At 43.4% G+C, this 11714-nt stretch overlaps 3 protein-coding genes across 3 annotated transcripts in view; 2 read left to right on the top strand and 1 right to left on the bottom strand.

Annotated features, from left to right (window-relative positions):
- Positions 1-710: 710 nt before the first annotated feature.
- Positions 711-2489, top strand: nudt15 (nudix (nucleoside diphosphate linked moiety X)-type motif 15). The gene is made up of 4 exons (XM_041032452.1): positions 711-950; positions 1491-1687; positions 1764-1908; positions 2353-2489. Exons 1-3 carry the CDS (start codon positions 802-804, stop codon positions 1889-1891), a joined length of 474 nt encoding a protein of 157 aa, XP_040888386.1. The 5' UTR covers positions 711-801; the 3' UTR covers positions 1892-1908; positions 2353-2489.
- Positions 2341-5649, bottom strand: LOC121177990 (carboxypeptidase O-like). Its single transcript, XM_041032453.1, has 9 exons — positions 5582-5649; positions 5118-5157; positions 4910-5011; positions 4675-4779; positions 4437-4553; positions 4008-4101; positions 3699-3901; positions 2710-2794; positions 2341-2609 (listed from the first exon to the last, which is right to left on the bottom strand). The coding sequence occupies exons 1-9, from the start codon at positions 5647-5649 to the stop codon at positions 2344-2346; spliced, it is 1080 nt and encodes a 359-aa protein (XP_040888387.1). The 3' UTR covers positions 2341-2343.
- The window catches only part of cckbra (cholecystokinin B receptor a), a 29573-nt gene continuing 20360 nt past the window's right edge, over positions 2502-11714 (top strand). Inside the window, exons 1-4 of the mRNA XM_041032447.1 lie at positions 2502-2607; positions 3689-3774; positions 8257-8407; positions 10592-10741. Of these exons, the coding sequence (XP_040888381.1) occupies positions 10597-10741 (145 nt within the window). The 5' untranslated portion in view covers positions 2502-2607; positions 3689-3774; positions 8257-8407; positions 10592-10596. The remainder of the gene's footprint in view (positions 2608-3688; positions 3775-8256; positions 8408-10591; positions 10742-11714) is intronic.

The raw sequence follows: 11714 nt of genomic DNA, 5'->3' as shown, positions 1-11714 counted from the left end.
GGGACAGCGTGTGTATCCTCTCAGTGAAACTGGTCCATCCAGCCAGCAGAGGGCGCAAGTGTCTGAGACAAACAGCAGCAGCGCACGGTTCGAGCTCGTTTTATTGGACAAAATAGAGGAAAACAGAGACGTGTCACTTTTCAGATACATATCATTTACTTATTAAAATCTGACTTTTTGCAGCATCATTGATTTTTACATCATCTAGAGAAACGCTGGTAAGTGAATATTGAAAAGTTACAAAACTTACATAATCACAGAAAAATTAAATCTTTATTGCTCTTTCTATAGGACAAAACATAACCTGCTCTCCGACACAGTCTTTCAGTATCAGTGTCTTTCTCTCTGCAGTCTTTTCTTTTGTTTAGTGAAGTGTCAAATTAAATTTATGTCCATTTAAAATCTGGTTCAACTCTCACTTATTAAAATATAGACTCAGCACAGTTGGTCAGTAGGTGGCAGTATTGCACCCTTTTTGTGGAATTACCGTCCATTCTGTAAAAAAAAAGAAATAATGCCAGGTTTAACCAGGTAATTAGAACAATTGTAAAATTATCATATATATATATATATAATAGTATATCAGCTCAATGTTTAACACAATCAAACAAGAAGTTAATTGACCCGCAAAAGAGGCTGTGATCGGGCGAACGATTTCTGAAGCGAAGCCGGAAGTAGGCGGAGGTGAAACCTCTTGCGCCTCATGATTAGCTGCTCCACCGCGTTTCCCAACCCCGCTGGAGTTTCAGCTTGATTTGCCTCATTTTTTGATAAACTTATGAGGTTTTTGAGTTCGTCCTGATGTCAGATAAAACTGTTAAACGTCCCGGGGTCGGGGTCGGGGTGCTGGTCACAGACTCAGCCCACCCTGGTTGCGTCCTCCTCGGAAAACGGAGGAGCGCTATGGGTAAAGGGACATACCAGCTCCCCGGGGGTCATTTGGAGTTTGGGTAGGTGGATAAAACACTTCATTCACACGTGACTCTACTTAGAAGCGTTTATATGGGATACAAGGCCGTTTGTTAATGTTTAACACTGGTCTTCATTCATATAATTCAACAAACATCTCTTCCTGGAACAAAACATGCGCCTTTTTTCTGAAATTAAATTGGGAATTACAGTGAAATAAATCCTTTTAGTCATTTATTGTTATGCCGAATTCTCCCTCAGTTGTAAGCAAATATTGAAACGTGTTGTGACTTTGCATTGTTACAAGTGCTGGCAAAATAAGAGTGCGATAACATTAATTTACTATTTTTTTCAAATGCAGAATGGTAAAAGGTGGAAAGGCAGTGTAATCATCTTTGAATTTCTATTTAAGACAGTTCGTTATCTCACATTAAATGTCCATCTAGTTGAGGAGAGTCATCTAAATATGTTGCTTGATGTGCAGAACATGTGATCTGTCCTGAAATGTGTGATGTTGTAAGGAGGATCTGAGTGTGATGACTTCCAGTGGATGTGACACACTGATTCTATGTCATTGAAAGAGAGACGTGGGAGGAATGTGCTCACAGGGAGGTGCTGGAGGAAGCAGGGGTGCGCTTGGTGAACGTGCGCTTTGCGTCAGTGGTGAACTCCATCAGACTGGAAGAGCAGTACCACTACGTCACCATAATCATGCAAGGACACCTGGACAGGAAGCTTTCAGGAGAGCCAGAGAACCTGGAGCCAGAGAAGAACGAGGGTACGTGGAGTGGTAGAAAAAAAAAATCTCCACCCACCTGAGCAGATGATAAGATGTGTGGTTCTTTCCCTCCCAGGCTGGACGTGGACACGCTGGGATGAGTTTCCTCCAGAGCAGCAGCTCTTCCTGCCACTGGCCGGTCTGAGACAACAAGGCTTCCAGCCGTTCGGGAAGACAGAAACAAACTCTGAAACTCAGCCTTGAAACTGCCTGTTGCATTGGTAAACTTTTCTCCGTCCCCAAGGGATAAACAAACATACTATTTTATACCAGGTTTTACATCAGTGGTCAGTTTACAAAGCCACCTTTTCCTCAAATGTCATGGTACATACTGTCATTTTTTGCAATATTAAGAACTGTTACAAGTATAGTAGAAGATGAATGTGTTTTCTATTTAAAGAATGTGAGACATTCAGATTGTCAGCAGTTGTTTTATTCACATTTTACGCAAATAATGCCACAAATAAAACACACACGAGCAAAAGAAAAATACAATATGTTTAAATATTTTATTCTTTCTTGGAAAATAGTTTTTGCTTTTTAGTGCCAGCTAATGTTGGTTCTAGGTCTTAGGAATATTTTAACGCACCAACTATTGGCTGCAGTAGGACATTTATGGAAGTCTGTGTCGTTCTCTCATGCTGTTTTTCTCCACCTCACATCAGGGTGGCACCGCTGACACCCACTGCTAACAGCACGGTCCACAGGGTTGCAGCAGCGGTGACCACGGCGCCGTTAAAGGTCTTGTCGTGGGCGTAGGTGATGATGTGCAGGGCTCCTCTGTAGGCCTCCTCACAGGTCGGCTGGATCTGATCCTCTGGGAGCTCGAAGCCGAATGTCCCGTTATCTCTCAGCTCGAAGGTGTAGGCGAAGGGGATCCCCTGCATCCGAGCCCAGTCTCTGGATGAACCGGAGTTGGGGTCTGTAGAAAGAGTTTGTTGTTTTTATGTTTGTTTTTATGTAATCTGTCCTCTGAAAACCAGCTAACACCCATCATGATCAGCAGGGATGTGTATACTTACATAACACATCAGGTGAGGCTCCTACAACGTAGTTCCTCCCATGAACCTCCCTAATGGCGTCTGCCGCAGCCCGACCCACCTCCATCTGAGGAACCACACGTTAGCTTTTGTCATGCAGTCACTGAAATACGCACAATCCAGCTGTGACAGATGGGAAGAATGTGACTCCATCTTTGATATGTTGGACAAACACTGGTGGAGGAGTGTGAAACGTTGCTAGTGTAGCTGCTAAAGACAGTTTGCATAAATTTTTGTCCTTGTGATAACAGCAGCACATCCTGTTTAATATGTGATATCAGATGTTTTCAAACTCCCAAATATTAGTATCATCTACTCAAACTGAATAAGAACTGTAATGAAGGAGACCCAAATTTGGATGGTCTAGCATCAGATTTGGGGTCTGTACATCGTCCACGAAAGTCCGATGCGACCCTGCGTCCTCTGCCAAGCTGCAGAACAGAGGTGTTGCTTGAACGGCTTAGGAGAGGGGGCTGGCCTCTGTCTGCTAAAGCCGGGGAAATCGAATGGATATAATCCTGTTTTGCATAATTCTCTCCGGATGGCGACTCCCGCGGGTGATTACCTGCATCGGCCTCCATCCCCCTCGCTTTCCTCTGTCAATCCTTCGCAGCCTCCTGCTGTTCTGTCTTGGCAGAGGACGACTGACCGCTATTGGACGCTGAGTGTGTTCATAACATTTATCCTATTGTCATGTGTGTGGTGTGTTTACACTATGAGAAATGTTCAACTGTACTGTACTGAATCCAAAACCTTGAAATGAACCAACATTGTCTGTCTTCCTGTGGGCTTTGGGATCTACATAAGCTCAGTTTCTATGGCAATATGCAGAGTATTGTCTTTATTAATGTAGAAGCATGCAGTGATAATTGTAATCAGGGTATAAAAAGAATGGTTCTGTGATGTTACGGAGAGTATTGTGTGTCAGAAATGTGTAAAACACGTGTTTCTGTGTTTGTAGACAGACATACCAGCTCGTTGTAGTTGGGGGCGGTGAAGTTGGGGTGTCCGTAGGGAACCAGGAGCAGCTGGCCGTACGAGTGGATGGTGAGGAAACACAGGAAGTCGTCCTTCCGGCTTCCCACGTACTCGGTTACGGCCTGGGCCTCGGGCTCAGACACAGGTTTTGAACCACAGTAGATGTTTGAGCAGCAGTCAGATGACACCCCGATTGCTGCAGAAGCAGCCAAACAAATAGAAACAATCTGAATCAGATATATTCATAACACCACTTCCTCCCTTAATATGAGCTAACAGTTTAAATCTGCATTAACACTCACTGCCCCAGTTGGCGTCAAAGTTGCGGTTGAGGTCTGTGCCGTAACAGCTGCAGCCCGAAGGTCCTGGTGACCTGTTCTTCCTCCACAGTCGAGTCTGAATGGGTGGTAATGTTCAGTCAGTTAAAATCAGGTGCTTCAGATCATTCAGTCGTTTAGCAATAACTAAAACTGCCACTTAACATTGTACATACTGAAATTCGGCCTTGGGTTGCTATTGGATATTACTCTTCCGTTCATCTTATTTTGAAAATTTTGATGATTTTGTACTCTTAATAACTGAACTATAGTTCGTTTTAACTTAACTGCCATTGCCTTAATTGAATATCATCCAATAATGGATAGGAAACTATCATATCCTGTTCATCTGTGGCTTGTGAGACTGAGTGCAGGACCATGGAAAAAGTAATTTGATCAAATACGAGGACTGACTGTGTTGTCCTTCCAGGAGTAGATGTAGCCGTCCACGTTGAGCACCGGCGTGACATAGAAGTCCATGTTCTTCATCATCTGTTCCATTTTTGGGTCTGTTTTGTATGTTTGCAGAATCTGATTTAAGGGGGGCAAACAAAAAACATCAGGGACGAACGTGATCTGGAAATATATAATAATGTTTATTTATTTAAATGATAAGTAATGTTGTTTTTTTAATTGGCCACCTGTCTGTTACCTGTCTGACGAAGTACTGACAGAAGGCTGGGGCGATCCACTCCCTGGCGTGTATCCCACAGTCCATCCAGATAGCTTTCTTTTTCCCTCCAGTACTCAGACCAATCTGACACACAAATTCAAATAACCTCTTACTTGTCTATTGTTAAAAAAAAAAAAAAATCAATACACCCCAGAGTCCATTTGCTATTTGTTGATTTGTTTTCAGGTGTGAAACAGTTAAATATTTGGATCACCTTAAGCAAACTAATAGTCCTGTTCTCATAGGAGTGTCCATAATCCTCTGTGGTTACGACATCAGGGTAGTCCTGAGCAATCTGAGCCATCCATTTGGAGATCTGTAGATCACATCCACACATTAGAGAGAAAGAGAGTGTGTGTGTGTGTGTGTGTAGTTGTCTGTCAGTGTAGACTTGTGTGTGAACAGTGATCAGGCTTTCTCACCTCTGGCATGGGGTGGTATTTGAAGTAGTCATACTCCAGTCTGTTGCACACACACACACACTCGGTAAACACGTTGTCACAGCCGTCGTCTTTATAAAGTTGAATTAGTCACTTCACTACTTAAATTTCCAGTTATTTTATATTACTAACCCACATATGATGCATTGCTGAAGGTGAATATTACTTATTAGTGTTCTTATTAAGAGTGAAATGAGGAAATGACATAAAGGATTAACTGATTATTCAAATAATTCATTCTGTCGATCAACTAAACAATTAATCAACTAATCGTTTCAGCTTGAAATAATTAATAATAATGTCACGCTCAAGTATATTTTTCAATGAAGTCCATTTTTTCAAGGCACATTTTGATGTGAGATTTAATTTGAGTAAAGGACCTTTATTTTTAATGTAAAGTATTTTGATATTTTATTATTATTATGAAATTTCTGAATAAAACTCACCTGTCTATCGTTGCTGCGCCCACTGCTGAGAGTAGCACCGCAACGCTCAGTCCCACTAAGTTAAGCATTGTCACTTTGTGAACACAAAGCCCTTCTTCGCAACTGATTACTTGACAGTAAAGCCTTTATAGAAGACATCCATCAGATAAAGACACACCTTTGTCTCGGCCGCAGCTCGCACATGATCATCGGGTTGGTTAATGTTTAGTCTGAGCTCGGAGCCTTGATCACTCTCTGTCCTTTAGAATGGAAAATAATCTGTCAGTAATGACTTTTTTTTATATCCTTAAGTGCCTTGTGTTCATCAGGGTCATTTGATTGATAAACAGATCAAATCAAAGCGATAAACATGTAGACTGGAGCCACATGCTAATTCTTTATTACACTGAACTGCTGTGTAAGCTTCTTTCTTGCCTGTTAAGGTTAGGGCTGGGTTATCTACCCTCCTCACTTCCTTTCCAGTATAAACTTTCTCAACTGCTAACTTTAACTTTTCCTTGCATCCACACGTTTAGATTCAACATGTCTATTAGTGGTAGATTGATTAATCTTGGGTTAAATAAATAGAAATAATGGAGTGCAAGGACCTGCCTTGTAATAAACAAAATATTTTGTATTACCTAGCTGTTCTGTCTACTGAGATCTCGGAATTCATTGCTTCATTTGGTGCCTTGGTCCAGTCTGGAACCCCTCAGAGGTCTTTGAAAGGATTTCTGTAATTCTACAAATTGAAAAGTGACCTGCACCATTGTCTGACGGAAGCAGCATCGTATTCATCTGCACAGGATAACGTGTTTTTATAAGAAGAACACAAGGGGGAGAAGATTAGATAAGGTGCATTATGTCAAAGACATGAAAGGGAACAATAAGGAGGTGAGACTAATGGCAAAAAGAGCAAAGGTTCACACGGTTCTGTGTCATAAAGGCAGGTGTTGCACTTTTTTTTCAGTTTAACAAAAGAATATGAGCTCAGATGGTGAGTTTAATATGAATACAGTCTGTAATTAATGATGTGATTTGAAAAATGTGGTCCTCTTTGTCCTCCAGCAGCTGTGGCTATGGTTTGAGCAGTTTGATATTAAAAATTGTGGTTTAACCTCAAGGAAACTTTATTTCAAAAGTACGTCATGAGTGATGCTGCCACTCTGTTAGCATATTTACAGCTTCTGGTGACTCATTTTCAGGTTACAGTAATACTTTTATCACAGGGATTAGTAATTAATGGAATCCTGTTATTGCTTTCTCCATGATATCGGTGCTAAACCCGTCCCATGGCACCGTGGTGATATAAGATTATTATCTGGGAATGTGCAGGAATCAGAGCATGTTGTCCAGTCTCTGTCAGCTCTGATGCAATAGGCTGGCTCTGACATTTAAAACACGTTAGAGTTTAGTCTTCATAATAGACCAGAGGCATAACCAATCTTTCATTCATCAGTGAGGCAGAAATGAAGCAGGTCAACATCAGCTGTGCTCAGGTGGACTGATATTCCAGACCCGACTTCATTTCGTTTTTCATTTTTAAAATAGCAGATCATAATTGTATCCCTGCAGTGCACAGAGTCCTCCTCGTGGTCTTGAGATCCTGTTTTTGGTTTATTTTGGTGCTAAATTGCTGTTATTATCCTGCACCGCGGCTCACGAGGATCGCCTGTGACGCAGGATTTTGTTTTCATGTTATGTTATTCTTTCTTTCCTCTGCGATTACTGTTGTTACCATGCTTAGTAACAGAGCCCTGTAATGCTGCAACCTAGTGCCACTTGATGCCTTCATCATAGAGTTGGTTTGTTGAGCTCTTATAAAAAAAAGAAAAACATGTGACCAGCAGAGGTCAGTACAGTTCTGAGATCAGATCAGACCTGCAGCCCGTGATGATCACAGAGGCCTGATTGCAGACACCTGTGAAGGAGAGAGTGGGCGTTTTACTCCAAAATAGGGCCGACACTGTTTTGATACAAACACAATCCAGTAAGTGTGTGTTCGACTGAAAATGTGTGTGATCTGCTGTGTTTTCGAACCCAGACTTTAGCCCACTGAGATGAATTACGTCGTGCAGTGTGTGGTGTTTTCTTTACTCTGAGCTCTGCATGTTAACTACGCCTCAGCAGCTCAGGTCTTTGTTGCCGCTCCTTTGCTGACATGTGCATCATGTCTATTCATGAGCCCCCTCATGAGATATAGAGACAAGACCTGTCTCAGCTTGAGCCCCGTGTACGCAGACAGAGGAAGTGTGTCTTTGTGTGTGTGTGTGTGTCCCAGATAGAGAATCAAAGCACACATCACGGGCTGTTTCTTCATAATGATGGATGAAAGCACTAATGCTTTTGGATGAGAGAGGCAGGCCGCTCAGTTGCACTCAGACACAAGCTTACAACATTTCAAAAACTCTCTCTGCCTCTATATGTGTGTGTCTGTGTGTATGTGTGTATGATGTTACCTTAACCCCACTGATTGCATCATAAAGTTTGGTTTGGGGAACATGCACAGCTGAGATAAGTGATCATTTTCATTTTAGAGTTGAGTTTTATGCTCAAACATTCAGTGTTGTTGTAGTTTGGGACTCTTTAGGAAACAGAGACTCAGCCAAACATTGCATCACCCGATCATCTAACATTTAAAGATCCAGCTCCAGCAGTTTATTCTAGCTTTGGACTCTTTGTTTTATGAGGTGCAGTTAACGTGGAGCAAACACGGCGTGAGGGAAAAAGCTGCGTCAACATCTGGACGGACTGCAGAGCCGAGGAGGCCGGCGGGTTTTTGGTGCACATTCCTGAGGGGCCTGGAGCGTAGCTGTAATGGGTCGGTGGGTGTCGGCTGGCTTGGATGTGAGTATGTTTTTGTTGTTATCTGTTCCACACTCACGGTTTTATGACTCTGAAAATGTGTGTTAGTATTTTTAAAATCCCAGATGCTGAGTGGAGCTTTCTTGCCGTTAATTAGATGAGAAGATTGATACCGCTGCTAATTCTGAAGCTGGAGCTTGGAGATGGTTCGTTTATCATTGAGTAAAAGTAGAAAACGACTCGATTGATTGTGTTTCATGTAACATAATTGTGCACCATTCCACTGTCTGTGCAGCAGCTGATAATTTTGCACAGCCAAAGGTCAAAGTCAGTTGTTGTGTTTCTCCAGTTTCTCGCTGGAGGACAGATTGGTGTGTGCTCATTAGTATTGACTGAGCTGTCCTGGGGCTCTCGTGAATTCTTTAAACAGGCGGACTGACATTCTCTTTAACACGCATCAGGAGCCTTGGTGCTTTACCTGAGCTGCTTCTGCCTGAGGGGATTTTTTTTTTTTTTTTACATCAGGAGTTTCAGCTGCACTAAAGTAAAGTACCAACAAAACAGCTTTGCTGGAGCAGGATGTTCTGACACCCTGGAGTATCAGAGAGTGAACAGTTCCCCAACTCATGCTGGTCATGACCTGTGTGAAGACCTTGATCCAGACGAAAATAAATATGGAGCAGCTGCCAAACTCACGTCGGAGGGTTTAGATTAGGAAGCAGAAGGGAGAGACTTTTTGGCGTGACATTAATAAACCATTATCTTAAAACATGTGGAAGATACCGGCACATTTGAGGCAAACTGGAGCACCCGCACACACACTCTTCCCTCCCACACGCGCCAAGAGAATAAAAGCTATAGAGGTACTTGTAAAACCATCAGCAGGACTGACAGCAACCACCAAACAAATCACAAACACAAAGAGTGATGCCCTCCTCCCCCACAGCGCAAACCAACTCCCCTTCCTCCCCCGCAGCCTCCAGACTGATTTTTCAAAGCGTCGGTATCATCTCAAGCGGTAACTAAAATCCTGAGGCGCTCTCATATTGTTTCCCCCCCCATAAACAAAGCCATCACGCTGTACAACAGACTCTCCCCTCACTCCTGCGGGTCGGCCAAATAGCCAAGTGGAAAATGTAACAGTTGTTCCACAGGCTCCAGGACATTTCCAAGACGTCCCGCAGTTTCAAACAAATGATTTGAAACAGTCAACGTGTAAACAAGACAGGGACATTCACATGAAAATGAAAAAATAAATCACCAGACAATTTAGGTAAAGACAGCTGCTACTTTCCTCGAAACCACCGAGCAGGACTGTGGCTCTTTGTCCTCCTGATGATCATCCCTGACATCCCGAGACACCTGGAGGTTGTTCACTCCAGCCCCAGAAATCACAAGCTGTTATCGATCCGCTGGTGGTGGAACGCTGATTTAGAACAATGTGGTGAAGGAGGAGCCCTACCAAAACTGGTGACACTGATCTTTTAACTGAGGAGAGGAGACCTGGGAGAACTCCCTGCAAGTCTGGGCTCAGCTTTTATGGGGCCCCTTATGGAATAAATAAGTCTATTTGGGGGCCCCTGGCATTGTTTCAGACGACCATGAGTTGTTAGCAGTTTCAAATAACTGTTTTAAAAATAAGATAACACAAATTTGTGTAGCAAATTTTCTTTCTTTTTTTTTCATACTTTACAGCAAGGTCATATAATAGTTATCCTGTCTGAGCTAAGGAGCACGCATTTGAGGAAATCCAAACCTAACCTGAACCTAACCTTTGGATAAACGGTGCAGTGACGGTCGTGAGTTGATTGGAGAAAGAGAGAGAGAGAGAGAGAGAGAGAGAGAGAGAGAGAGAGAGAGAGAGAGAGCGAGCTCCTCAGTTGCCTTAGCAGCGCAGCTTCATTCCTCCACAGTCCGGTGCTGTGAGCGCAGCGCTGCGCGTCGCGGAGCTTCCCTCACGACTCCGCGTGAATTAACCTGTCACACTCCGGCTCTTCTTCATTTATTCCACGGTTTTAAGTTTTTCAAATAGCCAAAGTCAAGTTTGGGCTTTCTCCAAGTTTCTCAGCGCCCCCCACCTCCCCCTTCTTCAGCTGTTATGAAGGAGAAGGCGGCGGCGGCGGCTGCAAGTTGATTCCAGCGCGGCATCGCGTTTTTAAACAGCCCGTAAGGTGCTGTGAGAGCACCAGCACCTGTAGTACTGATCACAGCTGTCTCTGTATCCAGAGAGGATGGCTCTGCAGGCGGCAAACGGGAGTGTGCTGGAGGTGTCGGTGGGCTGCGTGGAGCAGGGGAACCTCAGCGTGGAACTTACCGACTATAACATCAGCTGCTCGAACAGCTCCGTCCTCCGCAGACCGGCCACCAGAGTCAGAGGTAAGATCTCCTCTCCTCTCTCCTCTCCTCTCCTCTCCTCTTCTCTCTCCTCTCCTCTCCTCTCTCCTCTCCTCTCCTCTTCTCTACATCAAGCTGCCTCATGAATCATCCGAGCTGAGGTGTTAAACTCTATTTATGATCAAATCTCCAAGTGGCTCCGTCAGGCAAAAGGCAACATCTGGCTCCAAACAGATGTGTTATAGACTAAACAAACAAACACCTGATTGTTTTTTTGTTGAACTGATTATCAGGGCTGGGAATCTGTTTCTTAGATTGCTTTCTTTCTTTATAAAAGCAAGTTTATATGTGACAGTGAGTATTTCCTACAAAATAAAAGCATGGAGCTCTTGTAGAAAAGATGGATCAAGCTTTTATGTCAGCCTGACAGCGCTGTTTGCTTCTAATTACAAACTGACATCTATGATTGATTAGCTGCTTAGAAATGTAATCAGTGGACCTAATGCAGTTTGATCACAGATATTAAATTGGATGTTTAACAGCACTTTTCCCTTCATACCATCACCTGTTTTCTCACTGACTGAAAATGATCTGCAACTTCCTCGGCCTCGCTGCGTGCAGCAGAGATCAGCAAGGAGCCCAATTTTCTTGCTGCCTCGCTCATCTGCATCAGGGCTGCCACAGTCAGAGTGAGCAGCAGTGCAGGGCGTGCGGTGTGAAAAGCTGTTTTAATTCTCACTGTTTATTTTTCTTGCCTCTAATTCTGAAAATGCTGAGGGGATTAAACCCCCCCACCCCCACACCCCCTCCTCCTCAGCAGAGGAGATAAGGCGCCTGAGCTTTGTCTTCTATCAGGACACCAGTGGGCTGATTAGGGAATGAGCAGCGAACGTGGGCGAGAGTTGTGTTTTGTTTTTTTTTAATATTTTCCCCCTGCTGCCACTGCAGCAGTATGGAGGAAAAATTTTCGAATCTTCCCTCACTAAATAATTCACAGCCCTTCCTCCTTCTGTGC

This window comes from Toxotes jaculatrix, chromosome 24, assembly GCF_017976425.1.
Source record: "Toxotes jaculatrix isolate fToxJac2 chromosome 24, fToxJac2.pri, whole genome shotgun sequence".
Taxonomy (NCBI): Eukaryota; Metazoa; Chordata; class Actinopteri; family Toxotidae; genus Toxotes; species Toxotes jaculatrix.
The sequence above is the reverse complement of the archived record's forward strand: the minus strand, read 5'-3'. Positions and strand labels throughout refer to the sequence as shown.

What these genes read in the sequence shown, in the direction of transcription:
- nudt15 (XM_041032452.1), top strand. Translation starts at nt 802, where the DNA reads ATGTCAGATAAAACTGTTAAACGTCCCGGGGTCGGGGTCGGGGTGCTG. An exon ending in GGGGGTCATTTGGAGTTTGG is followed by an intron (nt 951 to 1,490) that starts GTAGGTGGATAA and finishes TGTCATTGAAAG; the next exon opens with AGAGACGTGGGAGGAATGTG. An exon ending in GGAGCCAGAGAAGAACGAGG is followed by an intron (nt 1,688 to 1,763) that starts GTACGTGGAGTG and finishes TTTCCCTCCCAG; the next exon opens with GCTGGACGTGGACACGCTGG.
- LOC121177990 (XM_041032453.1), bottom strand. Translation starts at nt 5,649, where the DNA reads ATGCTTAACTTAGTGGGACTGAGCGTTGCGGTGCTACTCTCAGCAGTG. An exon ending in AATACCACCCCATGCCAGAG is followed by an intron (nt 5,012 to 5,117) that starts GTGAGAAAGCCT and finishes TGTGATCTACAG; the next exon opens with ATCTCCAAATGGATGGCTCA. An exon ending in CTTTGACGCCAACTGGGGCA is followed by an intron (nt 3,902 to 4,007) that starts GTGAGTGTTAAT and finishes CTGCTTCTGCAG; the next exon opens with CAATCGGGGTGTCATCTGAC.